Source organism: Bombus pascuorum, chromosome 11, assembly GCF_905332965.1.
Source record: "Bombus pascuorum chromosome 11, iyBomPasc1.1, whole genome shotgun sequence".
Lineage (NCBI taxonomy): Eukaryota > Metazoa > Arthropoda > Insecta > Hymenoptera > Apidae > Bombus > Bombus pascuorum.
In genome coordinates, this window is record NC_083498.1 from 9,250,645 (window position 1) to 9,268,128 (window position 17,484).

General features: G+C 35.8%; 1 protein-coding gene across 4 annotated transcripts; it reads right to left on the reverse strand.

Moving 5' to 3' along the window:
* Positions 1 to 3,470: 3,470 nt before the first annotated feature.
* On the reverse strand, positions 3,471 to 13,429 carry LOC132912254 (nicotinamide/nicotinic acid mononucleotide adenylyltransferase 3). 4 transcript variants are annotated; one of them, XM_060969538.1, is made up of 6 exons: positions 13,096 to 13,429; positions 12,325 to 12,734; positions 12,139 to 12,240; positions 11,899 to 12,065; positions 10,400 to 10,766; positions 3,493 to 3,660 (listed from the first exon to the last, which is right to left on the reverse strand). In XM_060969538.1, exons 1-6 carry the CDS (start codon positions 13,412 to 13,414, stop codon positions 3,631 to 3,633), a joined length of 1,395 nt encoding a protein of 464 aa, XP_060825521.1. In that variant the 5' UTR covers positions 13,415 to 13,429; the 3' UTR covers positions 3,493 to 3,630. The 4 variants fall into 4 exon arrangements, with proteins under 4 accessions (XP_060825523.1, XP_060825521.1, XP_060825522.1 ...); XM_060969539.1 differs by lacking the exon at positions 10,400 to 10,766 and adding an exon at positions 10,768 to 10,807; XM_060969540.1 differs by lacking the exon at positions 10,400 to 10,766 and having other exon boundaries at positions 3,471 to 3,660.
* Between the last annotated feature and the right edge of the window lie 4,055 nt (positions 13,430 to 17,484).

Genomic DNA, 17,484 nt, shown 5'->3' on the forward strand with positions numbered 1-17,484 from the left:
TGGAATATATATTATCGATAATTCTACTGGGATACGTCACATCGACCATCGATTCTGAAATGTCTTTGCGAAACAAAAAATGCAAATAGTAAAACGCGCATCGAGGAGAACTAAAGAAGCAAATATCACTTTTCAAGCATTGTTAAATATTTCTATTGTAGGATTGGTTCGATGATCTATCGAAATAAATATGCCACGTAATATTAGACGTGGCTCATTGTCAGAGTTGCCTGGCACTTAGGCGACAGACCACCATGTAAATTAGATAAAATAGTAAAATCTAAAAAATATTATATAGTAAAAATCTAGCCGCTAAAATTCTATCTCAATTCTTTTTCACCTTACTTCGCAATTATTCTTGAATCAAATCCGAAAGAAAAAGAAAGAAAAAAGCGGTAGTATTAGTATACTATATGAGCCATGGAAGATTTTCTTGAATAATACTACCATCAAGCAAAGTTACGCGACATTTGATCATTGCACTCCCAAGGACTTCTTTTTTAAAAATGTCGCAATATACAGTGAACGTATGACTTTTTTGAACGAAACAAGTATATATGTATGTAGCTGGATACTCGAATGATCGATACGATGCTCGATAAATAGCAATAAAATTGTTTCTCAGCCAATCAAGAGTTGCTTCGAGTAACTTTTTCAAGTTGCGGCTAATAAATTGCCGGGTGATTTAAAATTTTAATTACTCGATAAGAATTCGCTGGATTTTCTTTTTATAAGACATCGAGCCTTGTCAGCTTTTAATTATACTCAGCTTGGATTTCTAACAACTCGTTAATGTTTTTGTCATTATAGTCGTTGCATATAAATAGATCGTTTGCCGCAATTAATTCAAATCTTTCCATCTTTCGTTTCAATCGAAACAATCTGCAACTTCAGAAACATTTTAAAACCTCTATCTCCGTATAAATTTTGTTTAAGCTTAAGTTTGAGAAGAAAAGAAATATGCAAATCTGTTGGAGTGCAAAGTTCAAGGTGTAGTAAGAGCTGAAATAAAAAAAATAATTAAAATTCAACGAATTATTTCTTTGGTTTTCTTTGGTAGTAGTTAGGAAACAAAGTTTCTCAAAAAATATAACAATAATCCAAGCCCGTCGAAGTTCGTTCGCGTTTCTTCAGTTTCAAACATTTTTTCTCTCTCATTCATCCTCACATCCTTCCTCTCTTGCCAACGTATATAAAATATGTATCGATTATTTTGATTTCCCCTTATAAATTCGCCCACGTAACCGCGAGATACTAATTTGGAAGTTTCGCGGTTGATAAGATCCTCTATACTCTGCGAAACCATAGAAAAATGCTAATCGTTTGGATCAATCGTTTTACGATCTAACTTCGATCTTTCCGCTTCGCATTGTTTTAAAATAAACCATTACATCAACGAACGCCTTGTAAAGAACAAAATGTGTAATACAAGATTCGTATAACATTCGAATATACAAAATGTCCTCTGTGATTAATGGTACAGCCAGGAAGAGGATGATTCTACATAAAAAATAATTCGAAGATCAGCCACTTCATGGTGGTACCAATTCGTAAAATGCGTTCTTCGATATTTCGATCTAGACGTAGAATTATAAAATCATCGTCCAATTGACACTGTAGCTTTGAATTTACATATGTTGCCACGTGCTCGCATGACCATTGACATCGTTTCGAAACGACACTCGCAAATTGACCGTAGCAAGTACCAAAGCATAAGTCGTTTCCATCGTGGTGTCATTAAATCGAAATAACGCACCGCCAAAGTTAATACGCAACATCCACAGCGGCTAGGATTATCGCGGATATTGCAAAATTATAACTGTAGCCATAATAGTAGACACGCAACTTGTGAGATACGAATAAAATGACGCTATTGTAAGAAAGTAGCAGCGTTGTACGTAAAGAAATACTATACAAACGGATCCTTAATGATTGTAATGATCTTGATTCATGGAAACAGTTTAATAGCCTGTAATGTAAGATAGTATAGTATTTTTCTAAGCTTCAATGGAGATAATAATTTAACAAAGGTTCGAAAGTTTAAAGTTGACAGAAGCAGTTCTATGGTTAGCTGGGTGAAATTATTTTTCCCTTCAGCCTACTTCCGTTTCTGTAAGTTCTCATAAAAGTGGAAATCATAATCTGCTACACGTGCCAGTATTAAACAGAGTTTCTATCTTTTTTCTTTTTTTTTTTTTTTTTTTAATATTTGAATACATGCTTTTCGACAAGCTTCTGAATTCTTGTGAGATTTTAACGATAAAGAAGATGATGTCACGCGAAATTTAATTAGTAACACGACTTGTCCGTGAATTCATGAATAAATTGTTTATATGACGTAACTTTGTTGACAATGATCGAACGAGTTGACACCATTTTCTCTAACATTAATAGTGCAAAAAGATGTATCAAATTCTAACGTTGAAAAATATGGTCCGAGTACAAAAGAACGGAATCAAAAAACTTTTTTTTTTTAAAAAACAAGCAGTGCTGGGGAAATAATGTTCGAACAGAAAAACATTCTAATTGATCAGCGATTATAACGTTAGCAACAATAAGGTCCTCGCTAAGAGTCATACTTTGTATGGTAATTTTAATGACATAGTGTAAATGCTTGCTGCAGCGATAAAATAAATGAATACTAACCACTAGAATTGGTATATTTTTTTACGTTTTCTTCTTTTTTCAGGCTTATCTCGATAACACTATATTACATCTCAATGTTATGATCTCTCAATGCTGTATTTCAAAAAAGCAATTTTTATTTTAACACATCTTCTCAAGCTTTTGCATCTTATATCAAAACAGGTACAACAAGTTTTTGCTTTCTAATATTTAAAGAAGATCAGAGATCTTAGAATCTTCCTATCCTTATATAGCCCGTAAGATTTACATCTAGCTTTCTCCTATTTGGATAATATAAAAATAACAGATAGTAGAAACGAAATAAGTAATAGCTCCTCCTAAATAATTGAAATAGAAATAAAATAGTTAATAATACATTATTATAAAAATTCTCATAAAATAAACGATCGTACAATAAACAAAACCTTTCCCCCTAGATGATGTCCAACCTTAAACATTTCCAATTGTTATAGTACATTATTTTATACTAAAAAAAAAACCTTAGGTATTTCGGAAAGTTCATAACGATTTCTTACGATCGATATTAAGTTCCATTGTTTTTCAATTTCGCCAGAAACTTTCCAAACAACCCAACAAAAGGAAAAGATAACAAATCGATCTATTCCTTCGCTCCATTCGCTCGTAAAGAATTTCAATTGAGGAGAAGAATCGAAACTCGTAAAATCTATAATTGTCAAGTGATTCGTAAGGGTTTGACCAAACCTCCCCAGCACTGCGATAAACGGAAATCCTAGTCGCGGCTGGTCGCGCTATCGATCAGGACGTTCTCGCGCATACTAAAGCTCTGAATGTTCTCGTAGGCGTGTACGTTCTTGTTGTTGTTGATGTAGCTGTTGATGTTGTTGCTGTTAGCCGTGCTACTAACGCGACTGGCGCCGTTACTACCGCGATTGTTAGTAGCAGTATTAGTACGTTTAGCAGTAAGGCAGGGGCCGCATCGGATTGGCATGGGTCGAGCAGCAACGAGACAGTCAATTATCTGTCTTACAGTAGGCATGCAGGTTTTGCTGTACCCTGGAAAACACATATCACATGCTCCATCAGAACCGAACCACACATCGACTTCTATCACGCCATCGGGGGTTTATTTCGCTTGTCTCGTCTTCCTTTTTACGATGATCTTTGCGCGGCGACCACCGTTTTCGAATTTTGGCCAAAAATTGAGAAAGAGACGTTTCCGTCGAACACGATTCCTATACACCGATGAATTTGATGAAATTTGGCATCCATCGCGATTCGATTCAAGGAAAATCTAAAAAGAGGGCTCGGGTATGTTTCCGTAACGATCGAATAAAGATCTATAGATTTGGAGCGGAGTGCTGTAACGTGACACGTGGATTTTTTGAAATTCGAAATCGATCGAACGTTGACTTAGCTAAGGAAGATACGAGAAGAGAGTTTGGAGAGATTTTTTAATAAGCGTGAAACAGCGGATATGTATATTGGAGTTGCAAATGTGAAGAATCTTCTTATTTTTTGGACAGAGATTTAGACGAATGTAAAATATGGACCTGTCATGGAAGGTAAAATTATGATAATTTGATTTCTGACACGTTAATTACCACGCGTATTATTAAATAAATTTCTGTCAAGCCACGCGTGTCACAGTACCAATCGTTCTCTGCTAGATACTCCCATCGATATTTTAGTAATGCGAGTCGCTCAAGTGGTGGTCTCAAGAATGATCTCTCGTTTCGTTTGTTCGCAATATTAAAACCAGTAGCTGTTGTTGAATATAATGAAGGAAAGTGTGGTATAGATTATTCCGACCGAATGGTTTCTTATGCCACCAAAATTAGAAAAGGAATCAAATGGTACAGAAAACTTGGCGTCCAACTCCTTCTGGGAATTTCTGTTGAAAACGCTTTGACGGTTTACAAAATTGTAACAAGGAAGGATATAAATATCAGAATATTTAGAGAGTTATTAGCTGCAAAATTATTAGGGTTGTCTGAAAATACAAAAAATCCTTGTCTTCGATGTAGTCAGCATAATATCGCCGTTCGGAAAAATGATTCCGGAAGAAGCATTAGACGCGCATACAAATAAAATACGTTATGCAAATAAAAGACGTCGAATGGGCCGAACAAAGACACAAAAAATTTAAAGAAAACAACAATTTATTGTCCAAATTGTGCCGACCAACCTCAGCTATGTATAGAATGCTTTAAAGTTTTACATTCTAAATAATTTGTTTAATAAACCATTTTCGTATTACTTTTATAACAATTCAACAGTTTTATTATTATGGAATATCTTTTCAAATACCTACGACGATCCTTCGCAAGTAGTCAAATCAGCGACACCCGAATATGGGTTACGCGGACCGACCAGAAACTTTGCTGATATGCAAATACGGATGTCGTGGCAGTCAACGTGCTATCGACTCAACTGTCGGGATTTTTCATCTTCGTCCTTCCTTTCCTATTGATCAAGGAAGATTAATTTTTAGATTTTTATGGAAATTATATTTCTTTTATTTCTCTAGATCGTTTTTTGCCTCTTTTTAGATCACCCTCGCGTTTTCGACATGATAGCGTTAACAAGTGACATTAACGTTAACGTATGGCGAGATCTCTTAAGTAATAGTGAATATCACGCGTAATCTGTAACGTTACTTAAAAATACTAACAATACCGAATGCTTAATATACGATAGGATTATTTAAAAAATTGAACAGTAATACTGATCTGTACACAGTCAAATTGTACGCCTTCTTCTCTTTCTTCAATTTTGCGGGGAACACTTCACGGTACGAATACTAATGAGAGAAACTGTTTAGACAACGATTTTTATTCGACAAGCGATTGCATGATAGAAGTCGTGATGGCCAAACACATTTCACATGTCTCACGAAATAATCGAAAAATACAGACAACAAAGAAACGAACGATACAGGAATAGAAAAAAGAAGCGGAATTGGTCCAAAAAGATACAAGGGTGGCCTAGGGCCGTTTTAGTCGCATTTAGGAAGCACTTTTACATGAATTTTAAACAACGAATACCGTTAGCTTGAGCATATTTCTCGCCACCTTCGTCTATCTACGTTACTATACAAATAACAAGAGCGGAACAACAGTTTGCTCGAAAGGGGAGGGGGGATGTGTAAAAGAATTAGGCTTGCGCATCAAGACTAAAGAAAAAGAACAGGGTTGTGATAGAAAGGAGGACGATGGTGTGTGTTCGAGAACAAAACAATTTGTTCTTATCGACTAAGAAAAAAAGAATGAAACAAAATGTAAAAAAGTATCGCATCTCGCAAAATCATTCGCAGACACGATGCACCTTGACAGTGGCTCGTCAAAATAGGCGCGATTGCTGGCAGAACAATGGAAAATTAGGCACTATGAAAACACAGGTAATACGCCTAAGAAGCTCAGCCATTATATCAAACAACGATTCGTTTCCATTGCACCTAAGCGTATTTACAATCGAGTCTTGTGACTCTCGTTAACGATTAATCTGAGCAAACGTTTGATAATAAAAATCTTGTAAAAGAAAGAAGGAAAGAGAGAGAGAAAGAAAGTATCGATCGTAAAAGGAAAGATATTTGTCACAGATTGCTCTGTATATTCTTCTCCTTCCAAGAACGATTTCATCACAGTTAGATGCAGTGGAGTGGTTGATCAATATTTGGAAAAAATATTCGCTAAAAGACAGCAATTACGATCGCTGGATGGATTTCTCTAAGCGAGACTTACGACAAAAAGAGAGGCGCATGACACCGTGCATACAGGATACAAAAAGATACGAAAGAGAGAGATCGACTTAAAAAAAAAAAGAGAAAAAAATAGAAATACGAATATACGCATAAAAATTACGCATTATGCTCGATGAGCGACAGTGACGGAATCGAGGAACGTTCCTCGTTTTCTCTCCCTTCTCGATCTCCCTTTGAATCGCTTTTGTTGAAAAAATATCGACGATTTCAAACTATCATACACAGAGCTATACCGTTCGGAAGAGTAAAAAACACGATGTCTAAAAAGATATTAAAAGACAATTGGCACGTTCTCAATAAAAATTATTTGGCAGAGGTGTAATGTATGTATGTATGTGTAAACCGTAATCAATTAATTAATCGTTATATCGTCAGATTCGTCGCGCAGAAAGGCAGTCTGTCACTAAATTCGCGAATAATTCATTCTCGTGAAATTTCGTATTCCAAACGAAATTGCACGTCCTCTTTATCGTTCCATCTGACCCCTTTTTTTTTTCTTTTGATCCCTTTCTTCCTTTGCACACGACGAAAGGTAAACTGAGATCAGCGGGTTCCATTAGAAGCGACATTAATTAATCACGGCCTCCCCGATCGATGTACCGCAGCCCATCGTAACGCATCGCTTACGTAGTTTATATGTATAGAATACTTTATGGTTAATCGAAACCATTCTTTATTCTCTTCGTATAATATTGACGAGTTAATTGTAGGATTGTCTCGATAATTTACTGTTCTCGATGCTCGTGCGTTGTCCAGAACTCATTTCTCTTCCACAATAGTTTGTAATCTTCCTTTTATCTCGTATTTATTTGAAATTTATCGAGCTTTTTTCTTTAATATTTCCTTCCAACGCACGCGACAACGAAACACCCCGTGATTCATTTAATTTGTTTAATCACGCTCAACAGCAGCGACTGTTAGTTCAGTTCGTTATAACGCAATAATAATAATATACATATATAATATCGTTTTCTCTGGTTGTATTCCTATCCTAAAGGAGTTCTCCCAAGGCCTGTGTACTCTTGTGTGCATATCGTTTTAGAACTCTTTTCCTTCTATTCACGACGAACAACGTGCGGCTTAACAATGTCACGCTTTGAGATCTTGCTCCATTTTCTCTCTCCTTTTATGCGATATTTTTTTGGCGGATTTTCGTAAAGAGTCTCGGTTGCGTGAACATCATCGTTATTAATTAAATAGAATCTGTGAGTAGGATCAAATCTCGTAACATTTGGCGTTTCTCTTTCTCTCGGAAAAGAACCTCTTTCCCGAGTTATAAATATATATGTATATGTATATGTATATATATATTTCTTTATCTTCTTTCCTCTTTATATAGATACGTATATTCGTTAACTAAGTTTCTATTATAATGTGAAAAATCTTGTATCTGTTGAAGACGATATATCGATCAGAATTATCACAAGAGAGTCGATAAGTCTGCATCCTAAGGTTTGCAGTTAGCCTAACGAGAGTTCAAACTAATTTGTGTCGTGTATAATAATAATATATGTATATATTTGTTGCAACATTTTTTCTTTAACTAACGTGAGCGATTTCCTTAGAACAAATTACGTTCCTCCAAATTCGTTGAATTTTTATATCGTCGTTCTAATTTCATTATAGAGCGGTTTCCTTTTCGCTAATTATCTTAATTCCATGCTTGGTCAGGATCATCTTTACAGTTTCGTTATCCCTGACTTTAGGCTTCTCTATCCAGTTGATGTCATCTTGCGTCTCGTCCTCCCTTCCTAAACTTTCCACCAGAGAATCCAAATTGTCCGTGGACGAATCCACGTATCGAACATTGTCCGCCGATCTCTGCAACGATTTGCATCTTCTGGAGCTTCTAGAAGCGCGTATGTTATCCGCTGAGCCGATCAGCTTGCTGTTCTTAGGCCTCAGAACTTTGTCATTGTTTCTGGAAGATGTTCTGGCTGATTGAAGATTATCCACCGAGGAATAACGTCTCTTATCTTGAGAAACGTTGACAGGATCCTCGGCTGGCTTTTTTCTAAATAACGATCCCTTGCGATTCATGCGCCTGGAATTACTAGACAGGATAGCCAACTCGTCTTTAGGAATAAAATATTTATCGCGTGATTTCTTTTTAATAACAGCCGAGTCGGAGATATTGAAAGACTTGGAAAATTGTATTTCGCTTATTTGATCGCTAAACTTTCGATCATTCATCGACTCTGGTCCGCTCTGGAACCCACAGTTCTCGATCTCGAAGCTGTCATCGTCCAGAGACGGATTAGTCGCGAAGCTGTCGCCGATTCTGGAACTGTTTTTAGGAAGACTTCTCGAGGAAGACTCGAACGCTCGACTATGAGTCAAATCTCTTGGATCCCTGGTAGAGTACGATCTTGGCTCCTGATCGGGGTTGAAAGTGGCACAGATCTCGTTGCAGATCTCACAAACCTCGCATAGCTGATCGCAGTCGGTCGTGGAGGAAATGAGTTTCCGATCCAAGGTGTCAGTCGACTCTTGCAAATTCCAAGAACTACAAATATCGCATTCCGTAGAATCTTCGTCGACGATGGAACTGCAATTGGAACGCAGGATTACTTCTTCCGTTCCCATTATCTCTTCCGTCCTTAAAGACAATTCGTTCACGTAGCAGCAGGCAGAGCAGAATTCGTCGGTTTGCATGTCTAGTTCGTTCGCCGTGATCAGCTGAGACGTACTGTCCGCTTTGGAAGGATCTTCGTAACACACTTCCTGGATCTTCTTAATGGACTCGCAGCTCTTCGATTTCTTCGAGAACGTTTCCTCGGTCTTCGATCTCCTTCTAGAAATCGTCCTCGAATCGTTCGTGGCGATCACCGAATCGAGACTTCCTTTTAATGACGCGTCGTACCGTTTCACTTTCTTGGTTCTCTCATCGCTGATCATGGACTCGTGGATCTTCGATCGAGATTTGCTCTCTCTTTTAGGACTCTTTGATCTCGACGAAGAAGCATTCGAGACAGTCTTATAGAACGTTTCTTCCGATTGCGTACCCGAGTCGACGCTCTTTTCTATTGTTTCGCTCTCTTTCACTCTTTTCTCGTCGCTTTCATTATGTATTCTCATCTGACCGTTCTTTGTCTTCCTGGGACTCTTGCGCGCGTTCACCACTGACTTCACATACTTACCATCTATCTCTAGGCTTACGTCCCTCTTCGAGGACTTGTCATCTAAGGCCAATGAGTCATCGGAGGCTTCTCTCACGATTTCTGTTCCATCATCGACTATCTCTTGTATCTTTACGGTGCTCTCGTCGCTAACGGACGACGGAACAGGCGACTGCACCAAAAGACTCAATTTATCGATACTTCCATCCGACTCGCCTTTGTATATCGTGATCTCGCCTTTACCCTGTACCCCGTTCTCTTCAACAATCAACGTCGTACCTTCCTTGTCGAAAGGATTATGAATCATCGCGCTAACTAACACTAACACCTGCGTGTTTGAGCATCGAACGCTATCATTAGGAAAGTCGTCCTGATCGTAAACCTCGTCGCTTCCCTTTGGATCAGGGTATTGTTTTTTGCGCGATAGACTTCCCTGCTGACTCTCTATAGAGTCGTTCGATCGTTGTTTACCTAACCAGGAATCTTTATGCTTGTCTTGGACTTCGTCTTCGACCGTGTCGTCCAAGCCGTACCGCGTGAGCCTGTAATCCTCTTTGTCTACGCTAAAATCAGATAAAGCGCCTTCGTGGCGTCCTCCACCATTGTCCATAGCGGACATCGTCGAGGACGAGACAGTCGAAGATGAAATAGACGACCTAGCTTCGCGACTCATGACTCTACTTACTCCTGATTCTACATCAACGACGTCGTACTGGACTCGAAGTCTGTTACTAGTTTCTGACGATTTAGCTACGCTATTTTTCGCCTCGATTGACGGCTTCGTATTAAGTTTGACGAGATTCTCGCGTTTCGACGAGGTGGCGACACCCGGGGACACCTCTTCCAATTGACTCGATCGGGGCTGTACCCTGACCACCTTCCTAACCTTCCTATCATCGTCAACGAAACCTACCTCGTCGAGGATCTGCGACTCGCCGGTTTCGGTGGCGATGATCTGTTTCGCGAGACCTGGATACGCGGCCTTCGCGGTCGTTATATGTTTGGCGTTGCCGTTCTCGGCAACGAGAGCGCTAATGAATTTCTCGCGCGCCTCCTCGAGGCCACCGCAGCCGGAGTGACGGGAGGCCACGCAAGCCATGTTTGTTGCGTTCTGGATATTCTTACGCAGAACGGTATCAGGCACATCGATGGATATAATTTCGATCGGACTCGGAGAGTCCATGGTAACGTCGCTAGGCGACGGCGTGAGAAAGGTGCTTTGATACTTGGAATCAATGGTCAAGTAATTATTCGCGTTGGGCGAGGTCAGTTCCAACTTACTTCAGTGTCCAAGTAGATTGGCAGCGTGAAAAACAAGACACTATTTTTTATATGGTCTTCGTTAACTCGATGTTTGATAGAAATCCGATTCAGGGCAAAGTTGTTCCACTAATTTTTTTTATCGAATTACATCATGACATCGAGATATTTATGTCACATTTATGTAAATTAGTTATTTAATTTCTTTGTTTAATTATGTTCTGAATGGTAAAAGGAATTGAATAAAGCAAAGAAAATTACCTTTATCCGTGAATCGGTACTTTCCCCACGATTAGCGAATTGAATACAATTTAAATTAAATAAAAAAAAAAAAAAATGCAGTTGCTAAAATTTATTTGTAATTACAGTCGAGTTACTAGGAAATAGATCTGATTAGATTTACATAATAAATAAAAGATTCTTAGACTAGACTAATATATTGCTGCATATTGTTTATACGAGATGTGTTAACCCTTTTAACACTCAATAAGTTCTTTTCAGAATTGTTTGGCACCTGTTACTTTATGAGTATTTATCGAATAAACAATTCGAAAAATTTATAACAATATAGTATTTTTAGTGTTGAAATACTTTTTTATCAACTAGACCTAATATCTAATATTACGTTACATATATCGCCCATGTATGTTTGGTAATCATATGTATCTTATGTAAAATACATTATTATATTTTCTTATGAAATAAATCTATATACTACCAATTATTTTTTTAACATCCTTTATATCATTTATAAAATTTTTTAAAACCTACTTTGTAGAAAACAAAAATTCCATATCTCCCTTCTTATTCAACATTCAAATATTTATATATTTAAAAATCAATATATTGATTATTATAATCCATTTTATAACTAATGCATTGATGTTATTGAGTAATAACAGGGTTAAATTTTAATTATAAAATATACAACTGTGTATGTGTATGACTGTACAACTTTACAACATCTTAGATCAAGCTATTCTGTATGTTCTGAACTCACCAACTATGAGGAATATGAATGCTATAAAAATATATTCTTTTCGTACAAAATACATAAAAATAAATTTTTGTTTAAATCTATTGGAAGACATACTATTAAGTTCCCACTAGTTAAGTGAACTATCGTTTCAGTGAAATTATGTTTAAACTCACATTGTCGATGTTGTTGACTTTGCATCATAAATTCCTTGCTTATAGACATAATCAATCACAGAATCTTGTACGAGATACCTGACACTCTCACCTCGTTTCAATGCTCTCCTTATTCTAGTTGAGCTAACTTCATTTGGAATCCATTCAGTTACTATGTATATATTGTGCTGTACAGAAATTAATTATAAGAATACTAGGTTGATGTAAAAGATACATAACAATTGTTGATAAGACAATTACCATATACTTAGAAAGAATATCTGAATCATATATGAACTTATTTGGATTAGAACCTTCCCTTGTAATAACTACCAGACCATATTCTCCAACAATTGCATCGATCTGCAAATATAAAATTATAAAAATTTTCTTTAATTATCAAAACATTATAAATAGCAAAATAAAATAAATAAAAGTGTTACTTACGTCTTCTTCAGCCCAAAGATCATAAGTACCAAAACTTTCTAATAGATCAGCACCGCACAATAATTTAATTTGGATTGGAGTATGGTCAGAACTATTTTTTACATTTTCTGGAATCCATTCCAGATCCTCCGCTGATACATTGTGTTTGACATTAGTCCAGTCAAATACCACAGAGTTCAATAAATTTTGATGGTACTGTAAACTTAATCTAGTCTTTGTCCAACCATTCTGTCTAGTTTCCCAAGTGCTAAGTCGAATCCATTCGCTGTTTTGTAAAGCTAATCTCAACATAGCACATCTGTGCGTCGCGCTTGCCAGTTCTTTCTTAGCATATGCATCATGTACAGGAGATATAACACCGCCAACTACAATATGAGTTCCCATTCTGTGAAGATGATCTCTGGCTATTTCTGTAAATTTCCAATAAAAGGTTACTACATTGTTAAAAGAAAATCACATTTAATATTTCAATTGTGAAACAATTTCTACAAAATATAGAATTGTATGAATAATTTCGACTTGTTAATTAATACAAAATTTTATTTGCAAATCTGATTAAAAATTCATATCCTAAATAATTCTTATTTGTGAACGTCGACAACACCAATTCGGATTGTTTACACGGTGTTATCTTAACAATGTTCCGATTCGTTCACATAATCAACAAATCTTAAATGTCGTAAAATTCGTCTACTATATTGTACGCGAATTGAAGAATTTTGTGTTTATATGAAGGCTCGATATTGATTATAAGGAATGATATATATGTACCAAACATTCTTAAATGCATATTGGTTGGAGGGTTATAACTGCCACACGACATAAGAATAACACGCGTTGGTGCCATTTTTTCTTCTTTTGTCCCGCAGCATGTGATGACAGCACGTTTACTTGACTGCTGGAACTCTCTTCTTGTAGTTTTGTATACGCAGGACACGGAACATTTAGATTGAATAATAGTACGAGATAAAACGTTACGCGAGACACCGTAACATCCAACCACACTGTACGAACTACACACTGACTGATGTTTCAGCCATATTTGAGACGGTGCTACTACAGGAGTCAATTGAGATATTGTTTTCAACATGATCGTCTTAAATAATCTTTAAAACTTGTCAACTTTCACATATTGCATAATCTTTATATTTTATCAGTTTTTATATAAGCCAGCAACTACTGTAGTCAATGAGGAAATTTCGAAACGATAGTCAATTATTAATTTGATGCACGTCGAAATATCACCCTGTCTTTTCAAGAGGCTCTTCGAAACGATCTACTGTATTGACTTAATAGAATATATAATTTGTATCGATATCCCAATTTATCTATATCAAAACGTTTATCAATCTATTTATTACGTAAAAAAATCAACACAAATAGACTTTAGGCATATAGAACATTTTAAATCTACGAAAATTATATGTAAGTATTAGTAACAAATAACTTTAAAAGGTTAAATAATTTTTCTATATAGAAATAATAGATTTAAAATAATTTACTAGGCTATTGGAATGTTTGATGTTAACAAGAATTTTGCTAATATAGTGTAAAGACGATAATTACATAATAATGCAAATGGTATTGAATGTTTAATTTTCCATTACGTGTTCCTAAATCATTATACATATTTAAACATACATAGGTTATAAAATGGTATCGTAAATTTTATATCATAAACGTGAAGAGCATTTTGACATATAATTATTATTTATTGAGTATTGTATTAATTTCAATATCTTTATCCTTCCCTAATATTGTTATGCTTAACCAATACCGATTAACAATTTAATTAATAACATAGGAGCATATCATGTGTAATAGTTTGTCTTTTCTAGCTAATTAATAATTCTCACTGATATTATATTTTATTAATAATTTGTAACATATTAAATGAGTTTTACAATATATTATAAATATAATAAATTTCTTAACTTTTATTTATTGAGGAATTACCTTTATTTGATTCAAGTATTCAGTAAAAAATATGGCGCGAGAACATTTCAAAGGCGCCAAAGTACAATCGATATTATCGATGCCTGCGATACATTGGAGGGACAGCTTCAGAATGATCAAAGAATTGAATGTGCGATTCACCGTATCGTCAGAAAATTTTTGAGTACGTATTTTTACTTTTTTTTTGCATGTTATATGAAAGTAATAGCATTTTTATTGTTAATACATTGTTACTTTATTATCCGTTCATAATGAAATGTAAGATAAATGTGGACTATTTCTTTCTTTATTTAAAATCAACATGTTAACTACGTAATAAATTCACTAAGACTTAAAATCTTATAGAATTGACTTTTTGAATTCTAGAACATTCTAATTGTATTAAATTTCCTAACAGATTCCTTGTGTGATATACGTACATCGTTCAACTGAGACTACTATGAATGTATCTTCAGCATGAGTCAGCAACGTCAGTAATATTAGCGGCAGAAAGGTGTTCTTGATTATTCTGCGATAGGTGAGTCGTAAATTTTCCACGCCAAGAAATTATGGCTTGGCAAAGTTGGCTATGAGATTGAATAATTGTAAAATGCTTTCTAAACGGAATATCTACGAGACAATATCAATCTTTGAAGAATTGTTCGATAATTATTTTTTCTTAACAACAAAGTAATATAAAAACAGTTTAATTACCATTTACTGGTGTCTAAATGGTACATTAATAAGTATTTATTGCGCCATCCGTATATTTCAGTGTTATAATATATAGGACATACACCAACAGTACATAAAATATGCAGAAAGACTATAATACTATTCGGATAGTCGAATTGAACTCCTTGCTCGGTTGCCCTTCTCTGCTCTTTTCCCATGGCGTCTGAATATGAATTGCAAAATAAGATAAACGTAAATATCGAATAGAAATATTTTGATATAATCGATGAAGTTTATTGTTAAAGTATATAATTTCCCATAGTATATACGATAATGGTAGTAATCGTGGCTATACCACTGACTATACGTTCTCGGTTGACCTATTCTACTTTGACGAAGTGACGGAAATCATGGGAAGGATAGGTACACGTCCCTTGTATACCCTTTCCACTGATGGATTTAGTAGTAGAGGATGCGTTAAGCGAGACACTGTTTACTTATTCTCATTCTGTCAACTAACCAGAATAGTTTTTTTATTTTGTGTGGCTTTCAGAGAAATAATATTTTTCAAAATTTTCATTTACATTATTGTTACGTAAAATTTACTTCAGAGTATTTTCATTTAAATTCTAAAATACCAAAATATCAACGCGTAGATATTATAGCTGCACAAAATTGAAAATGTACTTCATTTAAAACAATTAGGGAATTAATTGAGGGCATAATTTCACTGTTATTGAGGAACTAAAGTTCTTATCTCTTAACTTCTTATATATGCAAATGTAATAGTACAACGTGAGAAGCTATATTGGTATTATCATTTAAAATAGGAAAATTCTTGTCCTCTTTAGTATACTAAAACGTCCATGATCTAAACAGGATTCTAATTGAAGAAACATGTAAGTTCAACTATCGTTACTATACGTTATCGATTTTCAAACTTCGCTCTTTTCATCCACAAAGATCTATTTTCTTCCATTTTCCCTTCCAAAATCAAGCAAGCAGCTTCTACATAGACTCGACCACTCTACTGGCCAATCTCCTTTCCACTTACAACCTTTTACCAAACATCATTTTTCACATTTTCAGAAATCAAGTCCGTGAACTCTCAAGGACGCATGTAATCCAGCAAATGCAACCTTTTTTCATCAAGATCCAATTCACTCTTCCGTTGCATCTTCATCTTCGCCTACACACTTTCGACCAGGTAGACTCGTCCTTGGCGGAAGGGTGGTATCGGCCATGCGGAAGCGAGCCACGTGTCGTTAAGCAGCGCGTGCTCGTGATACATGGTTCCGCGAAACTCGGTCGCCCGGAGACTGAGGCTCGAAGGGCGTAGGTTGGCCGGATTTCGCTTGGAGGGTCCGATTGTGCTTGGTGTCTCGTAATTAGTGGGGTGCGTAGCAACGCGTGCTTCACCGTCATTACGTCACAAACCTCGATACAGACATGGATCATGATTCCTTTGCGAGACACGTTGTGTGCTCGAGCTCGGTATAATGACGTCACTTCGTTCATTTTGCCCGGATCTTCTCTTCCATTCTGTCGATTCGGTCCGACGTCGAGCTCTCACATCTTCGAACTCGATTCGTTCTGCCAGACCTTATTACGTGCCGAGTCCTCACGGACTTTGCCTCGCAACTCGGAACACCGAAGTATGCATGTTTCCTTGAGATTGAAGCCGGGAATGAACCCTCGTTTTTGTCAGGAATTTCTCGTGGATCTCTTCTGCTCGTCTCTCGGATTGCATTCCCTTCGAGGTGGAATTTGAATGAAACGAATATCGCTGTTTACGTTTGTTTCGGTTTCCAGGCGATTTTGATGTTTCTATAGAAATATGCAAGGACTTGGTTATACGCAATTCATTGCTGATAATTTCTAATTTTGCAGAATTTGATACGAATTAATGAGAGGAATGAAATGGAATTTATTTGGGGATTGCGTCAAATGCTAAATATTAAACTTAAAGCGAAGGACACTTAAGATGAAATTACAAGAACTTACTCTAATCAGATGTATTTGATTCTATCTCTCATAGGAGATTTTATATAAGTAGTATATGTAATATATTATTTCATTGTGTTTTCTAGGAAGATTATTTTTTAATTTAGTAGCATTGAATATTTATTAAATCAAACAACGATTATCGTACGAACATAAGAGGTCTCATACTGTTTCACAAGTTTCTTTGAATACAGAGCATGCACATCATATCTTGTTAGAGATTGTTTTATATTTTAAAATCGGAGACTGCTTTTATTCGGCAATTAAATGCTTTAATTTTCTTATCTTATCATGCGGAATCCTGTGATTACATTTTTTAAATCTCACAGAAACATATGATTGCTGAATTGTCTGCTTATCTTAATGAGTATTATTATCATCTATCTAGATCCAACAATTTTGTAAAATTTGGGGAAATAGAAGTATTATGATAACGTATCTCTTTTATATTCTTTTCTATGTAATTATAGTAACATTTTAATGCATCTCTGTTACCTTGAGAAAACAGTACATAAATTAGTTTATTTACTTTTCTCAATGATGCGA